Below are 24531 nucleotides of genomic sequence, written 5' to 3'. Positions count from 1 at the left end.
TAAAAAATCTAATATTTTTAAACAACTTTTTTTTTTTACTCATATACTAATATTAAATATAATCATATTTTAAAATAATATATATATTATTTAACTATATGTGATTATAGTTATCACAATTATTATTTTTTATTTATAAAAATATTTTAATTATATATTTTAATCAAACCCGTGCAACGCACGGGTTTACCCCTAGTTTATATAATTATATGATATAATTTTAAGTAAATGAGAAAATGATATTCTTATCTCTTTTTGGTCATCAATTTTCTTCATCTGCTTCACCATCTTTTCAACAATTTCAACTTTAACAAAAAGAATAATCCAAAACATTTATTTTGGAAACAATATTGGCTTTATCATATAAGATTTATGTAAACAATCCTCACTCTATATATCTAGAACCTTTCTAACATGTGGCATATATAATTTAAATTCATGGCAATAGCCTTATCTAGTTTATTGTTACAAAGATGTAATCAAATTATTTCAATGTAGGCATTCTAAGGGAGCTATAGGATACCTTTGCCTATCTTTACAATAATCATAATTCATATATTTTTGCTTTACATTTTCATATTGTTTTTGTGCTATAAGATCCAATTGCCAATACTGTTTGTCATTCCACCAATAGCTATTAGAAACACAATTTTGATCAATATTTAAGCTTTGACTTTGACATCCACTAACATCAAATCCTTGAAAGTTTGCTTTGAAAGGTGCATATGTCCAATTGATTTTTGTTTGGCCTCCATCTGTTGCCCAATCACCATTCCACAAACTTGCTATAATTTGCATAGACTTTGTTGGGTAGCCTACTCCAATGTTGCTATTGTTCTTGTATACCCTAATTGGAATATTGTCCACATAAAATCTGCCAATACAAATTTTGATAATCAGATTTTGAAATCATGCATAGTTAGTTATTGATAATTAGATTAATATATATTTCATATATTAATATAAGGAGAAAAAAAATCATATAGGGGTTGATTAGTTCAACTGAGCAAGTAATATATTATCAATTTGTATTGGTATAGATTTTTATTTTTCTTCTTAAATCAGATATCCTTTATACGGGACTATAGAGACTAATTCTTCGAGTTTTGTAAAACTCAAATGTGCAACAAATTGCCCCTAAGAGTTTTAACGCTACTGCGGCCTACTTATATTAAGAGATGTATATATCTTAACATGTGCCCTTAGGATGACCCATAAAAATAAACTACAAATTAAAGACTTCCAACACCATTAAGAGATGTATATATCTTACACAATTTGATGTGGGTTCCAAAGAATTTTGTAGTCGTGAAAATCAGTTGTAGGGTCAAACCAAAGGTTAATTCTTTGTTCTCTATTCCCTTCACCATTTGCATATACATTGGTCTGTAATGTATATGGCTTCCCTTCTCTATTTCCCAGAAATTCAAAGTCTAACTCATCATGACTATTCCCTTGTGAATTCAACTGCACACAAAATAAATAAATAAATAAATAAAATGAAACAATGAGAATTGATGTCTATTAAGAGAAATTTCCCCATATATGGCATTAGATGACTAAAGTATTTCAATTTTAGAAATGTTGCTGCTATAATTTAGTGATTTAATATTTTCAGTCTCTAAAAGTAGTTGATTTAGTGATCAATTTAATATTTTCGGTCCTTTTTTTTTTTACAAAAGAACCGCAGATTAAACTCGGGACCTCTAAAACTCGGGACCTCTAACATACTACCCAAATCCCTCACAAGATTATAGTTTTTTTTTTTCTTAGTCATATATGGTATATGAAAATAAGGGAAAAGAACTCACATAATAAGCTGTGACAACCCCTGCAGAATCTCTACCTGGTACTTTGATCCTCATATGGAATAATCCAGAGCCGTAAGTTATCTTGGAAGCAAATCCTGACCCTATTTTGTGTATGTGACATCAAAGTCAAACCAGTAAAAAGAATTAATATTAAGTCTAGTACTAATCTACGTACCAAATTACCAATAATTACATGTATTGTTTCTTTAATTTACTCATAATTTCTATCTTTAATATAGCAAAAAGATATATAAAAAAAAAGTTGTTCCTTCTCATATATACCAGACACAAGTATCGGTAGATACTTAAACTCTTTAACTATTTAGATATAAGTTTTTGTAAAAAAAAAAAAAAAAAAAAAACTATTTGGATATAAGTTCGATCTCCGACTAGTGCGTATAAAAAATTATTTTTTGGGAGAGGTTAATCCTTTAAATGAATTTCAATTATCTCGAGCGGATTAGTCCCCACAGTTACGTGCAAATGATACTTTTGATTTAAAAAAAGAAAATAGATAATCCTACAAATAACTAATAAGAATTTCACATTGCCATGTCCATGAATGTATCTTAACATTCATGCTATTTTAAATGACCATTGCCATGTCCTATGTTATGATGAATACATCTAGTGCAATTAGATCACATTACCAAAAACAAATCACATCCTAGGACTTGGTATGACATAAAATTGAAGGATTATTATTATTTTTTTGACAAAAAAGTGCTCAAGGATATATACATAAGTAAGTTTTTTCCTTTTAACTTATTCACGCAAACTCTTGGTTTAGCTCAATAATATCAATCATCCTTTAGCATTGCCTATACTTAGTCTAGGTAAAGTAAGTACCACTCATTTTGCACCATATAATTGACGGTAAAAAAAAATTATGTAATTGAATCGTGTTAATCATCATTCATCAACCAACCCTATTTTTTGTTGTTGACCCTCTATAAGGCCAAATAACAAAGAAATTGACACTAGCACGACAACACTTATGATTTTTGGCAACGGTCGAAAACTATCACCAAAACAATAGGTAAAAGTAAAACTGCTACAAATTCACTTAAAAAGGGATATAATTAGGGGTGCTCGCGGTTCGGTTTGAATCGGTTTTGAGGCAAAAACTCATCCGATCCAAAAATAAATTCATTTGCGGTTTGGTTCGGTTTTGGATGACAAATAAAAAAAATCCGATCCAATCCGATCCAATATTATGCGGTTTAATTTGGATCGGTTTTTGGATATCCAAATTATAAATTGTAATTTTTTTTAATAAATATAAATATTATAAAAAACGCTACAAAATAATAGTTTGACATTTTTGACAAAATAAAAATTAAGTTTGATGTAAAATATATATTGAAAATTAATATTTTGAAATGACAATTACCAATTATATTCGAAACATATAAAAAGTAAAAAAAAAAAAGATTAAATTAAACTAACATATAGTATTAACAAAATTTAAAATAGATTAAATTAATTAACAAAATTTAAAATGGTTAATGCAATATATATATTTATACTAATAAAAAGATAAATAAATATTAAAATATATGTATGCGGTTTGGTTCGGTTTGGATCGGTTTTAAGAAATCGATCCGAAATCCGATCCGATCCAGCGGTTTTCTCAAAAGAACATCCAAACACATCCAAAAAACTTCGGTTTTTTGCGGTTTTCGGTTTTTTTGGATCGGTTTTCGGTTTTTATTTGAATTGGTTTGGATTTGAGCACCCCTAGATATAATCCTTACAACAATTTTTATTTTATTTTTACAAAAGAGTTACAACAAACTTTGAAGTGACTTTAATTTGTAACCTCTTTCCCATGCAATTTGCATGCCATGATAAATTTCCCACAATTCCGCCAATAGAATTATGTTATCTAAGCTCACAATATTTACAACTTATATTAATATATAAAACTTTCTCTCAATTCTCTGTTTCTTTTTTGTGTATGCATCGCCGTTAGGTGATGGTAGGTTGTATTATTTTCTTTTTGGCCCTGATCGATTTAGTATTTCTGCTTAGATTTTGTTGGTCTTTACTCTTTTATTGTAAATTTTGCTAATAAACAAATTAAGTACTTTGCTTTTGTATACAATATAATATGATTGTGATATATTACTCCGCTTAATAACTCGATATCGGCATTATATTTCTTCAATCCAACCGTCGAATTCAAAGATATCTTAGATCAACTCAACAAATTTTTATAAAAATTCAAAATTGTTTAATACTTTTTATGATAACTTCAATTGAACGTACGACAACCTTTTAAAAAAACCGTTGAATTTCAATAGTCTGAATACATAACTAAATTTTTTGAATTTTTATAAAAATTTGTGGAGTTGATCTACTCAATAAGATCTTTGAATTCAACGGTTGGATTGAAGAAATATAATATCGATATCGAGTTATTAAGCTGAGTAAGTCAATGGAGACTTACTCCTGGAGTCAACGGATCCCTCATATATATATATATATATATATAAAAGAAAGCAAAAATCGTGCATATGTATAAATTTATGGGAGTAATGTTAAACAGTGCTCACGAAGCACTTGTTTAGCACAAATTATATGAGTCGGTCATGTTAAACAGTGCTCCCGAAGCACTTGTTTAGCAAGATAAACACACAAAATTATTATTTAAAAAAAAAACACGTGAAATTTAAAACGAGAGAGTTAATTAAATAATATATAATTTATTATTATAACCTGAAGAATAATCCATTGTGAGCTGAATTTCTTTCCCCTGGTTTATGGACATAACATGATTGTCACCCCATGTAACCTTGTAATTTTGATCAAATGATATAATTTCTTCATTTCTCCTAATTTCTCTAGCAAGAACAACATGAAGAACGAGGACCACAAGAAAAATAAAAATCAAAGAACTCATATTAAACCTAATATTTGGTCTTTTACACGCTTATGGATTGATTTTGGTTTAATTTATTGCTTTGAATTCGTGTATTTATAATAACATTAGCGTCATAGTTAGGAACTATAGAAAAGTAAAGCGCATGATAAGTCCCATAATTGCCTTACCAATACGCTATTGACTTGTCTCAATACTAAGTATGTAAATCCTTCATAACCATAACAAAGTACAAACCCACCTCATCACGATATGGCTTACTTTGGAATCAAACGTTTACAATTCAAAGTATAAATGTTGATTTTTTTTCCTATCCTAAAAACTTATTTTTCAGTTGGTAAGGACATCGCACTATATGCAGTGCCGGTTCCGAGATTTTGGAGATCCAGGATAAATAATAAAAATGGACCCCTAATAAAAAATATTTTTTTTTTAAAAAAGAACAACATTTATTTAAAATATAAATAACATCAATAATATAAAATAGTTATATTCTAATCAATAATAACAAAATACATTTTAAACTAATATCATTCAAAATTGATATTGTTTTTAACAAAAATTGCAACATAATTTTAGAAATTAATTCTTTATTTTAAAAGAAATAACAAAATATAAATAAAGTAGTAAAGTTATCTATGGATTACATAGGGATTGTATTTATAGTTTAAGAAATTAATTCTTTATCTACATCTCTTACTTCTATATCTAAGATGATGAGCTTGCAAAAAAAAAAAGTGAGGCCCCAATTTTTTGTTCAGATCAGCTCCAGTCCCCTATCCTCCAGTTTTTCCAGTTCCTTAACAGATGTGTGACACATGGCAATAAAACGAATCAATGGTTCAGATTAAAAAACGAATCAATGGTTCAGATTAAAAAACGAATCAATCTGGTTGAGAAAATAGGGTTACTCTTCTTTTCACTTTTCACGATACCTCTTCCTTCTACTCTTCTCCATTGAAACAAACCACGTATTCATCTCTACGTCGCCTGTCCATCTTTATGTCGTTATGTCTCCAACTCGCCGTCTTTGACTCACTGTCCCTTACTCGCCGTTTTTGACTCGCCGTCTTCCTTACTCGCAGCTGTCGTGTCTTCTATGTCGTCATTTCCCCTTTTCAATTTGAAGTTGGTTTGATTGAAATTAAAGAAAATGGCTTTGAAGATTGAAGATTGTTTGGTTAAAATTGAAGATTTTTTTTGGTTGTAATCAATGTTAGGTTGTAATTTATCCCCTTTAGTTATGTTGAATCTCCTGTACTATTTTGTGTAGAAATTTTTTGTATCTTGTGTGTTATAATAAAGCAAGTTGTCATTTTGAATTGATGTAATGCTTCTAAGAGTTTTTTTGTGCTAGCGATTACTTTCATTTGCGATGAGAAGATGAGTAGCAAGGAGAAGATGAACAGTGATGTTGTGTGTGCAAGGAAGAAGGGGAACAACAACAACAACGTGAACTAATGGATGAGATTATAAAACCATGGCATGGATCTGGAAGAAATAAAACCATGGAACTTAACTCGCCACCATTGTTTGAGACGACGTCTAGGACTGACGGGGAGAGGTTGTTCCGGGTAGAGATGGATGGAGGCAAGAAGATAAAGCAAAGAAGAACAAGGGTTTTTGTTGTTGTTTATCTGTGACATGCATAAATTGATGTTTTTAATCTCAGCCATTGAAAAGTTTAATTGCCACGTGTCACTCATCCGAATGAAAACTGGAGGGTAATGGAGGATAAAACAATGGAGTGGATCTGGACTCCAATTTTTTAGAGGCACTGGGCTGGGGCCCTGCTTGTCCTGTCCCAAAACCGGGTCTGACTATATGTGCAGAAGTCCGGGTTCGAACTCGGAACACTCTATTTATTCACTTTTAAGCTGGATTTTCTAGCCACTAAACTACTTAACAAAAAAAAACTTATTTTTCAGTTAAATTTTGGATTAAAATGAAAGCAAATTAAAACTTCGATATGTACATTTATATTGTAACACAAAACTATACTATAAATCATCTATAAATGTTCAACTTTCTAGTAACAAAATATAAATAATGACATATTTGTGTGTGCGAATAATGTTGGTAAAGAAGTTGTGCGCGCAAGCCACCTAATGTTGGCATAATTGTCTTATTAGGCTGAAGACTGTTGTTTGCTTTGCTAGTTGTTACTAGTTTGAGTTTGTTTTCAACTTATTCAAAAACTGTTTGTTGCCAACTTTCAACAGATTTTGCGGTGCAAATTAAGACTTTTATTTTGTTGATTATTTTTTTGTACAACAATTTTGATTGACTTAATGTTTCGCAAAGAGTATTCTAGCTATATGTGACATTAAATAAAACCAAACCATATTTATAGCGTCACAGGAAAACCGAAGCTACTAGCATATGTTGTATACATATCATTCTAGCTCTGGAACAACGTCTCTTACGAAAACCATCTAGTGGACGCAACTGTTCCACGACCATGATGCTAGATTGCCGCTAACTACCTTGTAGCATTCATTTTTCTCAGTTAGGTATCTTTTTCGCCGATGCTCCAAAACAATTTTCTTGTAATGATTCATCAATCATCTAACTCAAATTATGGAAGCAATAGTCAACCAAATTCAAATTCATGATCATGCATGTTCATTTTTAAATTTTTGTAATGTTTTCACATATGTATTTTATATGCCCTCTATATTCAAAGATGTTGGTTTTATTAATTTTGAAGGATTTGAGTGTTTCTGGCTTGATTAATTTATCTAATCCTTTTTGTTTGGTTTAATGTTTAATTAATAGTTATTCTAAATTGGGCTTGGCCCAACTTCTAATTTTAAATAGGAAGATTGCTTTTTTGGCCCCTATAGTTTCTTCTAAGGCCCCCCAACGTGACTATTTTGGCCCTTTAAATGCTTTTGAATTCTAGAATTCGAAACTTATTTGTTATGGACCATACAATATGAAACCAGTTTAAACAAGCAATTGGCTAGCTATGGCTGGCTTGTACGTGATGTTTTGCCCGGGAAAACATGGGTTTGGACTGTACAATCTGAAATGCCTTGTTTTTAATGCGTTCGGATTCTAGAACCCGAAACCTGTTTGTTATGGACCATACAATCCGAAACCAGTTTAAACAAGCAATTGGCTGACTATGGCTGGCTTGTACGTGATGTTTTTCCCAGAAAAACATGGGTTTTGACTGTACAATCCGAAATGTCTTGCTTTTTTAATTTTTGGGTTGTATGTGACAGAAGTTGTACTTTCATAACCACTTTGACACTCAATCGGGAGCTTTGGAACTAGGACAATTTTTTTGGTGTACCAGAAGCTTGAAAGCAACGTTTATTTACTTAAAGAGGGTCGCAATACTCAATCGGAGTCATACAAGAGGTAATATGCGCTTTAAACCGTTAATTTTTTCAATTTTCATGGTTTTATGATCACAATCGCCTTTGGATCACACAATCCGAAACCATTTCGGATCCTACATGCCAAACTAGACAGTTTTTTTAAATTTTGTAAATTGTTCATTTTGTAATTTTCTGCATAAAATAATATTTCGAATTGTACAATCCAAACCTATTAATTTGCTTGTCCATTTCGGTTCGCATGATTAAAACCTGTAATTTTCTTGTCCTAATCTATTTCGAATTCTAGAATCCATATCATCCTGGACCCAAATTTAAGGTTATTTTGAGATTTTTGGGGTGTTTAAGAGGAACACGGGGGCCTAAAAAGCAATCTTCTTTAAATAGAAGATATCCCAGAAAAGAGTTGGGCTAAATCAATATTGTTTCTAGATTCTTCTTTCTGCGCCCCTGAGTTTCACACGCACCCCCCGCCTGGCCTTCTAATCTCACCACCTCGTAACATAGGATGTGAGCGTGTAATAGCAAAAATTAGGAAAAAAACAATTCACATTCTAGAATGCAAACTCAGTTCGTTTCGCATTCTAGAATGCGAACCTTATCCAAGAGCACTTAAATGAGATGACGCGAGTCTCTTCTAACTTTATCAAGATCACGGGTTCAATCCCTAAATAGGACTCGAATTAAGTTGTAAAGACATACATAGATTTAAGATATGGGATAGTTAGGGAACAAAATACATAGGATTTGGGAGCTTGAATGCACGATTTCCAGAAGAGTTTCCTTGGAGATCACTCCATTGATCCCCCACATTACCCCATATTCTATAACCTTCATTCTCTAATTGCATCCTTATATTTGATTTATACATCACTGCACTCTGCCCTTTATATGTTGTTGTCCTGGAAATCATCCCGCCGGACAAAGGTTAAAGAAAATATATTAACATTAACGACTAATTATTGCTTTTATCGTTAAAAAAGATATTATCAATAATATTTTATACCAAAAATGTGATTAGCAACATATATCTATGGGTTACCTCATAATTAGTTGGTCATATCCAATGTATCCTTGATTGTGCAAATTGTCAATGGTAGCTTGATAAAGTGTCTCTTTATCTCTTCCTGTAAGTAGTATTACCTTAAATCCATTATCTAACAACTTGTTAAATAGCCTTAATACGGGAGGAATTGCTGTGCACCATCCTTTCACTGCCGATGCCCTAAACGCTGGTGGATCATATGGGTCACACCTATATTTTGGGAAAACAAAGAGAAAGTAAATAACGCAGTCAGAAACATAAGAATTAATATAGCATGAAAAATTATAAAATCATAGGAAGAATAAAACTCAAAATGATCATAAAAAAAAATAATATTATGTGAAAATTATTCCACCTAAAAAATGATCAACTGTCGAAAATACTCGTGTCGTGCGAACGAACATGTATGGAACTATAAATACAATATATAAATAATCATTAGGAAAACAAACATACCCATAATTTTTGCTTTTGTAATAATAAATATTGGAGATGCAAGTATCATCAACATCTAAAATCCAAGCATCCATGCCATCACCAACAAGAGGTAAGCCATTCACATAATTCAAGGCTTGTTCCATTATTAATTCCAAGTCCCTTTCATATTGCCCATGGATCAAGTAATCTTCAACATATTGAGAACATTGATTTGGAACTGTTCTCCATGGAAGCTCATTATTTGTCTCCACTGCCAATCTCCAACTCAAGCAAAATCTTCCATCAATTGAGCTAGTAAAAGGGTCTTTTGTGCTTTGGTGGTGTGATCTTGTACACATCACCTTGCACAACAATGCCAATAAGAAAAGTACCAAAAGCCCTTGTTGTGCCATTTATTTTTTATTATTCTTCTGAAAGGTAGGAGAAAGAATAAGTTGTTTGCTTGATAAATTTAGTAGATATATATTATATATAAGTACATTTTATTAATTAATTTTTTACCATTTAAAAAAATGGATTGACATGATTTTTTTTTAAAACAAAGTGCATGGAATAATTAAAGGCTAGTAGTGTATATGAAAAAAAAAATTACCTACTACTAGGTGCTATATTTAATTTATTTATAAAAATGCTATATATACTTTTTATTAAAGAGACTAACAACAAAATCCACACGTACTAAATACAAAGAAATGAAAATTATAGGTTCAAACCTACCACTACAAGAATTTCTTGTACTACCGGTGGCCTTGAGCCCATGGGAAAATTCGGGCGGCTTTTGGTCATTTGTGGCGGAAAAATCCGCCAAAATAGCATAAAAAAAACCGTGGCGGCTTTAGTGCGCCGCAAAAAAAAGGCGGGAAAAAATTTAAACAGAGGAATTAGTGGTGGTTTTAAGCTATAAAATCCGGCAACTTAAGCTATAAATTTTTTTTTCTCAAGACCTGTTATGATTAAACTCATGTGATTTATAGGAATTACGGATTTGAACCTGCGTCCTAACATATCAAATTTTGGCGTCATTTATAGTCAATTTTTTACTTACTTATATTTATTGTTTTTTATAGTAGTTTTATAAATAAAAAAATATTCACCATAAAAGTGATTTATTTCATTAGGAATTTATATATATATATATATATATATATATATATATATATATATAATGATATAAGCACGGCAAAGAACTCACTCAAAGGATTACCAATGGACAAATTTATCCATAACAATGTTTATCAAGATAGAAATTTATCCGAAGAAGAGGAAAAATATAAACTTTATATCATGATGAAAAACATATATTTTCACGCATGCATAGCCTCTCTTGATATGCTCTAGGTGTTAGGATGTATATTCTTAGGCAAAAATAAAGTTACCTATATAAGATTCAACAAGATATCAAGTAGTGCAACAAGATATCAAGTTGTGCAACAAGATCATGGCGGACAAGATAGTTTGGCTTACTTGCATAGGGTGAAGACATAATATGATGGAAGAAAAGAAAAAAAAAAAAAAAAAAGAGGCTCACAAATGATACATAGACACTTACTTATTTAGGAAGCTCTAACATAATTGCTCAATTCACCATTTATGTCAATTATGTGCCTATTTATAATGAAGTAGTGGGTAAATGACAAAAAGGAAAACTTAAAGTCAACTTGGACGATTCTATTTGATATTTGATAGGATGTGAATCATATATTTTACATGGATGGAGGAGTTTATATTCAATTATATATGTATGTATTTAGAAATATGAGTTGGCTCTTTTTACTAGATTTGAGTTGGGTCTAATCTTATAAAATTAGTTTGTATGACTACCTAGCTACCATTTATATAAATATATTCCATTCCTTATTTCTTTAAATGAGAGATTATTGACGCACATTTTCATTCCTTCGCGAGTTTAGTTCATTTAGTAAGAATATTTAGAGTAAAATTTTCAATCACTAGACTATTTAACATAAATTTCCTCTCTGCATATGACTAGACATCATGAGCGAGATTGAAGTGATTTGACAATGAACAATAAATTTTAATACCATCTTAAAATTAATTTAGATTGAATCTAATTCAACTCTAAAAACAACTTCCAAGATCTGCAAATTTTTATTGTTAACTCCAAGTACACCATACTTGTATAAATACATGTTTAGGTTTTAACTCATCACATATAGAAGACTTCATTTTATTTATTTTTTTGATAAAAGAAGACTTTTAACAATACATGTGAGGAGTTTATTGATAAATAATTTGTTAGTAATTTTGATAACAATCTTCAAGTTTTAAGATCTATATAGCTTTGACTACTCTTTATTTATTTTTAATTTATAATTATCGTAAAGAAATTACTTCATTGAAGATGTGTGGGCATAAAGTCAAACGATATGTGTCAACCACAATCTGCACTAGTATGATCAAATTAATATATTTTTTTTCTTAATACAAAAGAAAAACCAATAGAAAAAAAGAAAGAAAAAAAAGACCCTATGGCTATGGGAAGCACTTGTTCTCTTTCATATACACACAATCATAATGAATCGGTGGGGTTGGCGTCAGATAGCAAATCTACCACGTAAGGTGGAAATCGATTCCACAAATATGATAGGTGGTTATTTAATGGGTAATCCATTTCAAATATGGTGCCAAAAGCACTTTATTTATAGTTAAATCAAAGATTTATATCAATCAAATTATTCTTATAACAATATGATATATCATGCATTATTTTTTATTGGTTCACTATATTTCATTTTAGATGATATAGACTAAAACACGTGAAAAGTTAGGTATCTATGCTCCACCACAATGGAAAAGATTCAACCGCTAAGATAGTTGTTGGGAAGAATTTTAAAGTTTTGACTGAAAATAAGAATTTAGTCACACTATTTAATTTTATATATATATATATATATATATATATATATATATATATATATATATATATATATATATATTTGATAAATAGTAGAAAATATAATTAAATACATTGACATATATTTTTAGAATAGTTAAATAATATGTATTTTTATGTGAGTGTAATTAAATAATAAATTTAAATGTTTTTTTTATTAAGAGCACTTTTAATGGAGGTTATTTTGCCTTGAGACCGTCACATGTCATAAAAAAAATAGTTGTTCACTATTTGAAAGGAATTTCATTCCGTCGGTTGGAATCATGGTGACTTGTTGAAGTAACAAAACTTTGTCTAAATTTGACAATAAAATAATAATAATTTTTTCTTTGTTTTAAGCAGGGACGGGGGCACATAATAGGGTGTGTGGGCACATGCCTCCACAAATTTTTAAAGAATGTTATATATATATATATATTGTCATACTAGTATATGTTGACACTTTAACCAAAACACACCAATATAAAGTTGTTATGAGAGTCTAAAAAAGTTAAACTCATTAGCATAAATGTTGATTTCATGTTGTTTATACATAGCATATGGTTTTTTGAGAGCTAGAACTAGGGTTTCAACAACCGATAAGAACAAGTTACGTAAATTTATATATGGTATCCACAACTAATTTTTAACCAAAATTTTATTTCGCAGGCATATGGTTTGTTCTCTTGGTTAAATACTTCCAAATTATCAAAGGACACGGTGTAGAAAAAAAAATCATATTTAATACTATAAATTTAAAATATATATGGTACCCTCACTCTGGCTCCGTCACTGGTTTTAAGTAAAACGGATAAAGTATTAATATATGAGGTAAAATAGTAGGATCTAATATGAGTTTTTAAAGGATTATATTATTGGAGTAAAAAATTAGTGAGTTGCTTCAAAATAATAGGATTTTAGGAGATCCATAAAATAAGTTTTTTTTTTATGTTGAAATTAAAGTGGAAATATAGTCATAGTCCACCTGGCAACAGTATTAGTGGGTGCAACACCACACTGACAACTCTACTAGCAATCTCTATGATGTGGGTAGCTAGCCATAAGTCAAGCAATCCACCTTCACTAATCCAGTAATATTCACCCATTTGGGATCTTAAGAAGAAATAAAATGGTGTGGAGAATTTTGGAAAAATTGCATTTGCCACTTCTCGTGTCTACATTCATCCATCCACTTAGTAAAATATATATGTTGACTTCCCTTTAGTTACACACACATCAACTTCATCATTATTTAAATTAAATTTAAGGTGATGGATAAAAATAAAATAAATTTTCGGTGGATGTTATTGGGGGCTTCCGGAGTCTGAGAGCTGCGGAAGCAACAACGACTAATGATATGAGTCATTTCTCGTGTATATATATATAGTTCATTCGTAATTAAATGAACATACTATCTTAATATAATATCATAAAAAAATTCAGTATAAGGATTAAGGATCCTACTAGGATCCCGTCTCACTCCTACATCAAATCAAACTAGAGCTAAATTAGAAGTGAGACTAACTACTCACACTTTTTTTTGTTACAAGCTAACTACTCACACTTGAATACAACAAATATGTGTGAAATGTCCCCCAAGTAAGAGCGATGAAGATTTATTTTGAATTAGTGTCTCACAAATATGGTACTTCCTCCGTTCCAATTTAATTGACACAGTTGACTATTTCACGCATGCCGATGCACAATGATGGAGCCAGAAATTTTGAGTAGTGGGGGCAATTTTTAAGCAAATAAAAGTATAATATTAAAAACATAACATATCCTTTTCAATGCATATAATAAGATGGAGTAGTCTTCGTGAGCTTAGCTCGGTTGGTAGGGACATCACACTATATCTGCAGGAGCCCGGATTCGAACTCGAAACACTCAACTTATACACCTTTAAGGTGGATTTTCTATCCACTAAGCTACTTGACTAAATTAAAATAAAATAAGATGGAGTAAATCATAAATATCTTTTAGTTTTCTCTTTCCATAATTTTAAAGTTAAATAAATGTTTTCAAAATATATTAACATAAATTTAGGGTATGTTTAAATTTGTCTTATTTTTTATCTTATAAAAATAGTTTATATAAATAAATACATTAACATACGAGTATACATATATTACATATACTATGATGCAAATTAAAATTGAAGTGCAGGCAGCTGCCCACATAGTTGTATATGTGGCTCCGTCCCTACAAATGTATAACTTTGACGATTAATATTTTTAATTGTATAATAGTAAAAATTATAAAAAATTGATATTTTAAAAATACTCATCGAGACGAATCAAACAACATCTTATATGCTAATATTTATTTTTGTTTATTAGCAGAAAAATAAGGTCAAAACAACATGTGTGAATAGTACACAACAATCAACTGTGTCAATCAAATTAGGACAAAGGGAGTATAATTAGAAGTGTTGTAGAACTTGGACTCCAGTTTAAATAAATGCTACAACATTTATGAAAAATGACTACTAACCTATTATACTAAAAAGGCCAAAAGCCACATTCCAAAAAAATTCGAAAAACACATTCTGAAGTTTGTATTCTAGGCAAAAAAAAATTCGAAAAGCACATTCCAAAATTTTTATTCGAGGGCCAAAATGAAAATTCAGGGGAGGGGCGGATGAGAAACTTTCAAGACAAAGAGACAACAGTCCAAAAAGGCCAAAAGCCCAGAAGCACACCAAAGCAAAAGCTCAGTCCACAGAGTGAGTCCAAACCATATCATCAATCTCAAAAATCTAAGAAAATTTCTCATCCCACTACCCACTTTCTCACCACACCCCTGGAAATTTCATTTTTGCCCTTGGTCAAAAAATTCGGAACGCGTTTTCCGAATTTTTTTAGTTCAAATTTGGAAAAAATTCGGAAAACACATTCCGAAGTTGTTTTTGAAGGCAAAAAAAATTCGGAAAACGCGTTCCGAATTTTTGACCAAGGGCAAAAATGGAATTTCCAGGGGTGTGGTGAGAAAGTGGGTAGGTGGGATGAGAAATTTTCAAAACCTAAAAATGCTACTGCCACTCAACCATTTTTCACTTGGAAGCCCATGACCAAAATTAGTTGAGTCTTTCTTCTCGCACCCCTAAGTCTTAGATGCACCTCCAACATTCCAATCATATTCCCTCACAATGTAGGATGCGAGTATGTAAATAACAAAAATTGAGAAAAAATAGTTCGCATCCTAGAATGCGAACTCGGTTCGGATTCTAGAATGCAAACCTTATAAATTCTAATAGTTTTGTAGCTCTCCTCCTTCTTTCGCCCCCTATTTTATAAGATTTGCATTCTAGAATGCGAACTGTTTTTTCTCGAGTTTTGCGTCCCCCGAGTTTGCTAATTAAGTAGCGGGGGGGGGGTGTATTTTTTTTTTAATTTCCAGAAACGAATGAAGACTTCCAGAAGACACGAGAAATAAATCTCAAAATAGTTTGGAGGGATATCACAAAGAATTTGTTTATAGAGGAATATCACTAAGAAATTGTCTTGTTATGAACAGGGACGGGCCAAAAAAATTAAGTACCGAGAGCATCCACAATAGAGATACTCATTTTTGAGTACTTAACTAAACCTCACGTGTACACATCACTCATTTATAATTTTTTAATAATAGTACCTAATAAGTACTTAATTCCTCCAACCCAACATCTCTTAAAAAGTTCTAAATAGGCCCTACCAATAACACATCTCACCAATAACTATACATTATTATAAATGGGACCCAAAAAAACAAAATAGGTACTATTGCTTATTGTAGAACCGGTACATATTAGGTACTCAAATAAATATTACTCTAATGATAATACCTAATAAGTATCATAAGTACCTAATAGATACTACACCATTGGAGATGGTCTGAGATAAATATTTATACACAAAATCGGGCCCTCGAACCAATCAGACCCTTAATATCCAAAGGATTTAATTGATATGCACCGACGGTGTAAAATAATTTTACGCTGTCAACCAATACCAACCATGTTTTCCGCCACATCATCCCACTTCACCCCACTTTCTTGATATGACATGACAAAATAATGGTTGTTTATTGGATGATGGTGTAAAATTATTTTACACTGTCGGTGCATATCCAAAACCAAAATCTATTATTTGTTACACATAAAAAATTGTGATTTGAATATCGGAAAACATTTTATATTGAAATTGTATCCAAATTAAACTATTTTCTTTACCAAAATCCAAATTAAACTCTTAAAATTAAGTTTTTTTTTTTTTTTACGTTTACTCTTAAAATTAAGTTATTAGTATTGAAATTGAAACAAAATGCTAAGAAATAAGAATATGAAATTGGGAATTATGGTAAATTCTAATATGGACCACTTCATCAAGTGGTCCATGATGGACCAGTCATGAATAATATTATAACGAATACGAATTTTATAAAATCCACCATTTGATTGAAAGTTTATATCATATAGATCATCCATAGAAAAATTTAGAAAAATTGAAAATCATTTGATATGTTATTGAGACACATCAAGATTAACAGTTTATTAAATAACGTAAATCTTGATGGGTCTCAATAACATATCAAATGATTTTCAAAAAATTTTAAAAAATTTATGGATGATCTATACGATATAAACTTTCAATCCAACAGTGAATTTCGTAAAATTCATATTCGGTAGATCACTTGTCCAGGGTGGACCACTTGTGAAGGTGGTCCACCGTAGCATTAGCATGGGAATCATATATTCAATTTTTTGATAAGCAAAAATTTATTATAAGGGAGTATAAGAGGTAGTCAAGTCCTTAAAAAAAAAAAAGCACTAAATTAAGTGTTTAGAATACAAAATATAGAATTTAAAAAAAAAAAAGTACAAATTCTACGTCCATACCAACTAATAAACCACAACTAAAAAATAAAAATAAAATTTGATTCTTTCTGATAACAATTCAATTAAAAGGCATGCGAATAAATTAATGCTACTTTATTTTGCTCATTTATTTTCATCTTTATACTATGAAATACGGGTTTCCCAATAAAGAATTTGTAAAGAAAAGAATTGACCAGACTCCAACAATAAAAAGGAAGTTAGTATTACTCCTGCAAGTCGTAAAACAATAACTATACTGAAGTTTTTTTTTTTAACCGACCAAAATGATATATGCAACTTTTTTTTTTTTTTTTTGAGATAAGATATATGCAACTTATACAGAGTTATAAGAGTATCTCTAATGTTGATAATACTTTGTGTATCATATATTACTAACAAGTGATCTCTACAATGCTTTGTAATATTTATGCAACTTATACAAATTTTGATTCAATAGTGATACCACTTTGAGTATCATACATTATTAACAAATGGTCTCTTTTACATTTATTTTTTTAACTTAAAAATTGATGATATTAAATTGATGATACGGTACCTTATTTAAGGTATCATATATCAATTTTGACACTCTCTATATCACGTCGTGGAACTCTAATGATAAAAAAAAAACTCGGGTCATTAGCCTATGAAACTCTCTTAGATACTCTTATTGGAGACGCTCCAAACATCTCTAATACATAATTTTCATTGGCAAGTTTATCGGCCGCGCATGCATCATCTTTTCGAAACATGTGTGAATATTTTACATGAAGGTTCAAGAAAAATAATTATTCTAACGATTTCTCAAATTCCACGACATTGTGTCAGGATTAGAGAAGGCTCCTAAAGTCGTCTTAGAATCCGTTTCTAACCAACGGTTAGTAACCATATGAACACTCTACTTGTACTCGAGTCTATTTTTATTAGGCGCTCTTTAATAAAAGTAGTATATAATTGGTAAATTAGCTAATAATATAATTATTAAATTTATAGTATTCGTTAAAAATTAAAATTAATTTATAAATATAAAATACATTAAAAATCATTTTTTACTAGTATTAATTTTTTTTGAACAAGACTAATATTAATTTTTTAAATTAAGATAACTAGATAATGATGAGATAATTTCTTTGACTAAATAATAAAAGGATAGTCCACACGGGTTTAACTCAATTAATAGAAATATTACATTTATTTGGAGAAGTCGGATTTTGAACCTCACCTTTGAGGTAGAATTTATAGCCACTAAACTACTAGACCAAAAAAATAATAATGGATATAAGTCAGTGCATAAAATTTATTTATATTATTTATTTATTTTTTGCAAATAATTTGGTGGCTAAAATTTCACTCTTAAACGATAATTAAGTAGAGTGTCGGAAGTTTAAATTCAGACTAGTGTTTGTAAAATGTAATGTCTCTAACAGCCGAACTAAACACACGAAAATATTTTTATTAATTTTTAGAAGAAAATAAAGTTAAAAAATATTTCCTCAACATAAAAAACAAAAAGTGGGTAGTGTGTCGCGAAACAAGAGTAACTGAACAAAGTATGGGTGTGCCAGGTAAAATCGTGCGCACATTTTGTACCCTCCATCATCTCCCATATATTTTCTAATTTTTCTTTTTCCTTTGCTGTTATTATTTCCTCCTCCTTCTTCATTAAATTAAATTAATTAATTCTATAATGTCAAAAATTAAATAAATAAAAATATAAAACCTCAAAAACAATAAAATAAAATTAGGGTTCCTATGTCTCATAAGTGTAGCTCAAATGACAGCTACCAGAGACATTATTGGAGTGACAGGGGTTCGAATAACAAATTTCACATTTCTCCATATTTAAATGTGTAAGAGTCTAGTCACTAACCTACTTGATTAAAAAAAAATTAGGGTTCTTATTAAACATATAGCATGCAACATTTTATCAACAATAGTAAATTAATTCAAGTAGCAAGAAATTCTAGTCTTTAGACATATTATTAGCCGTCATTCTCTAGTTAATTAGCTGAGAAGAGAAAACTCACGATACTTCTTCCGGACACAAATATAAGAAAAAAAACTGTTTACGTGGTGTTTAAGAAATTTAGTTAAGTGTAGTTAATTTTCTTGATTTAATGCAAAACATGAGGTAAATTTACTATATTACCCATTTTGAAAAGTGTAAAAGTGAAATGTCTAAAAAAAATATAGAATTAAATAAGGGTATATTAGGAATAGTAGTATTAATTAGTTTAAAAGTAGTTAAATTTTGTTTATAATAGTGACCGAAATTTAAAGTGTTTTTTTTGCTTATATTTATGTTCGGAGAAAGTATATATCATCACATCTTCGACAAAAATTAGTCAAACTCTAAACATCGTTGAAAACTTCATAACTACCTGTATAATAAAATGGATATATAATATATTTCTAATTATTTCTATTATAATAAGTCATAGCTCAATTGATAAAAATGTCGAAATTATTAAGTCAAATATCGTGACCCAAATTCGAACTCAAAATTATATGTGAATTTAATTTTAGTGGAGAAAAAAAAAATTGTCATATGCAATAGACACACACATAGACACATAGCACAGCACACAAAAAGAGAGCAGAAATCTGAAGCAAGCAACAAAAAACGGAGTGATGTATCTATCTATGTAGCAAAACCGATCTTCCTCTGTAACGGTTACTTTTCTACTTTATTTTCTTCTTGTAAGAACAACAAAAACTTATATATATATAAAAAAAAAAAATCAAAATTAACCTCTCATCATCATCATTGACTTAAGAACAAACACTCCCTACTGCTCAATTCATGGATTCCAACAACAATCACAAGTAAATCCTTCTCACTCTTTCACTCTTTTTTATTTTTTTATTTTTTTATTTTTGTTATTTTTTGGCTGGATTGGTTTTGCAAATGCATTTTTGAGTTTTAATTTCTGGGTTTGATTTTGTTTGAGATATAATAAAATGGGTTTTCCTCATTTTGTGAATTATTTATTATTTTTTTATAAAAAAATATTTTTTGTGGTTTTTTTTTTAGGGTGTTCATCTTAATGTTGATTCTTTTGTTACATAAAATGTTGGAAAATAGTTCTACTTGATTTAGTAGTTTTGATTTATTCTAGACATGTTTGATTTGCGTCAACGTTTGATTTATTTTATGCCCCTTTTTTGCTGGTGTTGTTTTTCTCTTTTTCTTTTTCTCTTTATGCAGTTATTTTCTGACTAATGTAAGAAAAGCTGATTGTGCTAGAATTTATAATGTAGTAGATTGTAGAATCTGATGATTCAGTTTCTAGATTCATGTTGTTGATTTTTGTTTGTCTATGATGCTGAATTGCTGATTGTGATGTTACAAATGTTGTTTGAGTAATTAGTTAGTGACTATGAAGCACGGACACTCCTCAGATTAGGTGTGTCTCGGTGTCGGACACCGACACTTATGATTGAATTATGTCATTTTCTCAAATTGGTGTCGACGTGTCAGTGTCCGGTGTCCATGTCTGTGTCCGTGCTTCATAGGTTAGTGATGCTACTTGTGGATCTTCGAAATTAGTTTTTGTAGCGATTTTTTTGGTTGAAATCATAATTTTTCTGTTTGTTAATATTTGCCAATGCTGCATTACAACTACGACATTTACTTGTTTGCTCTATGATATGGTTGTTAGGGAGCAATGGGATTGGCATGGAGAGAATTACTGTATCCAAAAGACTTCGAACTTCGGTAAGTACTTTGTGCAAGTTTAAGTTTGTTGTTCTCTACTCCTATAGTGGTGTTTGAGAAAAATTGTTGTTCTGGACAGATATTACGGAGGAGGTTTGGAATGACGTGCCTCAAAATGGAGAAGATCTTTCCTACATGTTTGATGGTGAAACAACTCCAGTTAAGGCTTGTGGTGATTTGGCATATAATGTCGATAATGGGGGTAAGATAAGTCGTCTCTTTAGGATACGGATTTTGTTCACATTGTCTTTTTAATACATGCAAGTTAATAAATTGAATATTTTCCTTTTTAGTGATGTTAAATGGCAGCGCTATAGTGTGTAGCGGATTGAATGAATCGATAGTTAGTTCAAAATGTTGTCAAATAGCAGCTCTGCAGTACTGTTGTGGAGCGAAATTTGAACAAATCGCTATTTTCCACAATTGACAACATTGTTCTTTTTGTTATTATTAATTAACCTCTTATAATGCAAAAATGGTGGATTTCAGAATCAAGTTATAGACAAAAGGAAGTGGAGGAAGTGAGGGAGACTTCCCAAGCCAAGAGGCGGCGGATGCTACAGTTCGACAGCCAAGATAGTGATCAGTCTCTTCCCAACATGGAGATGCCTTCGCCATATTTTAAAAATGTCAGTGCTTTTTATTTATTTCAGGATTATCTTTTCACACTTATAGTATATTGGTTGTTACTGCAATATGAAGAAGACTTAAGTAGTGCGGATTTGTTCTAAACTGTAATTATGAGAATATATCGCCTTGCTGTAACGGCATTATGATACGGCAGATTATGTGCGCTGCTGCCACAGGCCGCAATGCCTATCATAGTTGACGACGGAAATGGATTCCCTGGCTTTTTTTATGCGTGTGAAAAGCACGGTGCCTATAGGCCGGTAGAGGAAAGACAAGGGTGATAATAAATGGGGAGATAAGGACGAGATAGAATACATCAAAGAGAGATAGAGAAAACGAATCGACTTTCCACCAAAAAAGGCAGGGGATCTTTCCCGCAGTAGGAATGTCAATTTTCATCCGTATGCGGGGATCCCCGCAACCACAGATTCTTTCCTTTTGAGGATGGCGAGAAAATCCACCCGAGTGCACTGCGGGGGTCAGGATCATACACCTCACCCCCAATAAACCTACAATAGAATCCTTATGAATATGTATTATTGTTATTAAGTTACATAATTTTCTAATATTCTAACAATAACCATCCTTAGTGAAAAATGACCGATGGTTTTGTTTCTCTTACTACCTTTTTATGGATTAACCTCAGAAGTGAGACCTTTTCACTAATCCGCCACATGTTTTCTGTATGAGCACATGCTGGTTTGAGATAGAACTCTTTGTTTAAAACGTTTGGGTTGACGGATAATCCTATGCCGAACTAGAATTTGTTGATGAGGTTGTTTGGTTGAAATCGTGTTATCTTCTATACAAATATCAATTTTATTGAGTCCTTTTTGCGGTCATGACTGATGAGTGGGAGTGTCCCTCAACAGTGGGAAGTCTCTTTTTTCGTTAGCTCTACGGTTCAACCAATAAAATAGGTTCTTCTTTTATGTTAAACTCATAATTAAGATAATAATTTATCTATGTATATAGGGGAAGGACGACTCCATTAAGGATATTTTTCCAGAAGTGTCACAATGGATGTCTGGGGCACCAGGTTTGCCTTTTGCAGGACTTCACCTTTTCCCCCATTTTTTCTTTTTTCCTTCGGAAATGACTTCCCTAATTAATTTGGATATTTATTTTTACACAGAATATACATTGGAAAATGTACCTGACCTTGAAGCAAATGAAGCGTGGCTTGCTGAATACTTAAATGATGCTGAGATGCAACTCAGTCCTGATGATTTGTATGCTTCTCTCGACCACTAATTTTTCCTTTATGGTTGGTTACACAAAATAATCTAAAATTTTTGTTATTTGAATCAGGAATTTTTCAGGAGCCGATGATGTGCATATTGATGTTGCAGGTAGATTACATTGTCTACCAGTATTATCATTCTTGATTGCTTCTTCTGTGGATTGAATTTTATTTACGAAAGTTTGTTCCTCCTGCAGAGTTATGTAACATCACACCATCACATGAACAGAATGTGGTTCCGCAGCCTGTCACTCGACCCTCTAAAAATGTTGTCTTCAAAGGTTTGACATTGTCTTTAATAGAGTTCCTCTTCAGATTTAGTTCTACCAATTAACCACTTAATTTATGTTGCGATGCTATCACGAGATGTGAAAAGCATGGCTATCAATATCTTATGGTGTTTGCGAGTCATATCTCAATTCAAATCATAATTGAACATAATCGATAAGAATTGTTGTGCGTATTTATTTTGGACATGAATCTCAACACGGATCTCGATTCATTATGATGAATCTTGATTCATTATGATGATTATCTTGATTCATCATGATAAATCGCAACTTGGCCCTTGAACATTGTGTAGCTGGCCATTTTTTTCTTTATCAACTTTGTATAGTCACTCACTTTCCTTTTATTATTTTGATTTACTACTTGAACCTTGAATCAGCTTATGATTTTGTGTACATTGCCGGTTCTTCCATAAATGCCATATTTTTATTGATCACGTATCTTACGATTCTCAAATAGCTCTTCCTATTTCCCGATTCTCAAAATAGCTCTTCTGAGTTCCGATTTAAAGCAGCAAGATCCTTTTACACGGAACTCAACTTTTTTATGACATTCGTTCACATGAAAACAAATTGAGACTTCTTTTTCATGTATAGGTAGGAAATCTTTTATAAGGACACCGACAAAGTTGGCTTCTACTGTTGCCTATCCATTTGCCTTCATTAAACCAAGTGGTGCTCATGGAGATGTTACTCTGAAAGAAATCAATCAGCGCATTCTAAATCCAACCTCAAAATCAAAGGAAAGCAGTGACGACACGTCCGCTTACCCTAAATCAGCCTTCTCAGGAAAGCCTGTGGTTGGTAAAACAAAAATCCGCACTGATGGAGGAAAAGGTAGCATCACAATTATGAGAACCAAAGGTTAAGTGTAAGTTATCTAGTACTAAGTACTAACTTTTGCGTCACAATTAATATGTTGGTTGCTTCGTTTTGTGTAGATGCCATGCCGATACCGCAACTTTTTATTTTCTTATTTAAGTCCGTAAATTACACCACCTTAGTGTTTTGTTTCCTAGTGGAGTCTATATATTATTTTATCTGTTCTTTTGAGGGAGCACATGATTTTGTTAAGTATGTGATGAAAATCTTAATATTTTTATTAAGCTCTTTTCTCCTCACAACACTCCATGGCTCTATAGTCTATATGACAATTTTACTAAGCTTGAGCTTAGATTTTGTAATTGAAACATACGAATCAATTTGGCTCTATTGCATGTCCCTTGCAACAAAATTTGTCTGAAAGAGATGTGTTTTTATTAAGCTCTTTTGATTGTTTTTATTTTGATTAAATTTCAATGCTTGCGACTATATTCAATAAATCATCTATTGAGATCATTTGAGTAACCAACATTACAATGGTCCAAGTGGAACTGAATT

The 24531-nt window shown here is 31.1% G+C and overlaps 3 protein-coding genes across 4 annotated transcripts; 1 reads left to right on the top strand and 2 right to left on the bottom strand.

The window, feature by feature from the left end:
• Positions 1–358: 358 nt before the first annotated feature.
• LOC123883538 (xyloglucan endotransglucosylase/hydrolase protein 2-like) lies at positions 359–4919 on the bottom strand. Its single transcript, XM_045932380.1, has 4 exons — positions 4533–4919; positions 1812–1912; positions 1274–1467; positions 359–874 (listed from the first exon to the last, which is right to left on the bottom strand). The coding sequence occupies exons 1-4, from the start codon at positions 4714–4716 to the stop codon at positions 490–492; spliced, it is 864 nt and encodes a 287-aa protein (XP_045788336.1). The 5' UTR covers positions 4717–4919; the 3' UTR covers positions 359–489.
• Positions 4920–8142: 3223 nt separating this feature from the next.
• Positions 8143–11103, bottom strand: LOC123883537 (acid phosphatase 1-like). 2 transcript variants are annotated; one of them, XM_045932379.1, is made up of 4 exons: positions 10902–11103; positions 9544–9935; positions 9085–9297; positions 8143–8944 (listed from the first exon to the last, which is right to left on the bottom strand). In XM_045932379.1, exons 2-4 carry the CDS (start codon positions 9915–9917, stop codon positions 8767–8769), a joined length of 765 nt encoding a protein of 254 aa, XP_045788335.1. In that variant the 5' UTR covers positions 9918–9935; positions 10902–11103; the 3' UTR covers positions 8143–8766. The 2 variants fall into 2 exon arrangements, with proteins under 2 accessions (XP_045788335.1, XP_045788334.1); XM_045932378.1 differs by having other exon boundaries at positions 11075–11099.
• An 8713-nt stretch (positions 11104–19816) lies between these two features.
• On the top strand, positions 19817–24414 carry LOC123883535 (protein XRI1-like). The gene is made up of 9 exons (XM_045932377.1): positions 19817–20099; positions 20936–20991; positions 21071–21193; positions 21481–21620; positions 22597–22660; positions 22757–22853; positions 22933–22973; positions 23062–23145; positions 23749–24414. The coding sequence occupies exons 1-9, from the start codon at positions 20077–20079 to the stop codon at positions 24018–24020; spliced, it is 900 nt and encodes a 299-aa protein (XP_045788333.1). The 5' UTR covers positions 19817–20076; the 3' UTR covers positions 24021–24414.
• The last annotated feature ends 117 nt before the right edge of the window (positions 24415–24531 follow it).

This window comes from Trifolium pratense, linkage group LG5, assembly GCF_020283565.1.
Source record: "Trifolium pratense cultivar HEN17-A07 linkage group LG5, ARS_RC_1.1, whole genome shotgun sequence".
Lineage (NCBI taxonomy): Eukaryota > Viridiplantae > Streptophyta > Magnoliopsida > Fabales > Fabaceae > Trifolium > Trifolium pratense.
This window is presented reverse-complemented; position numbering and strand designations above follow the sequence as displayed.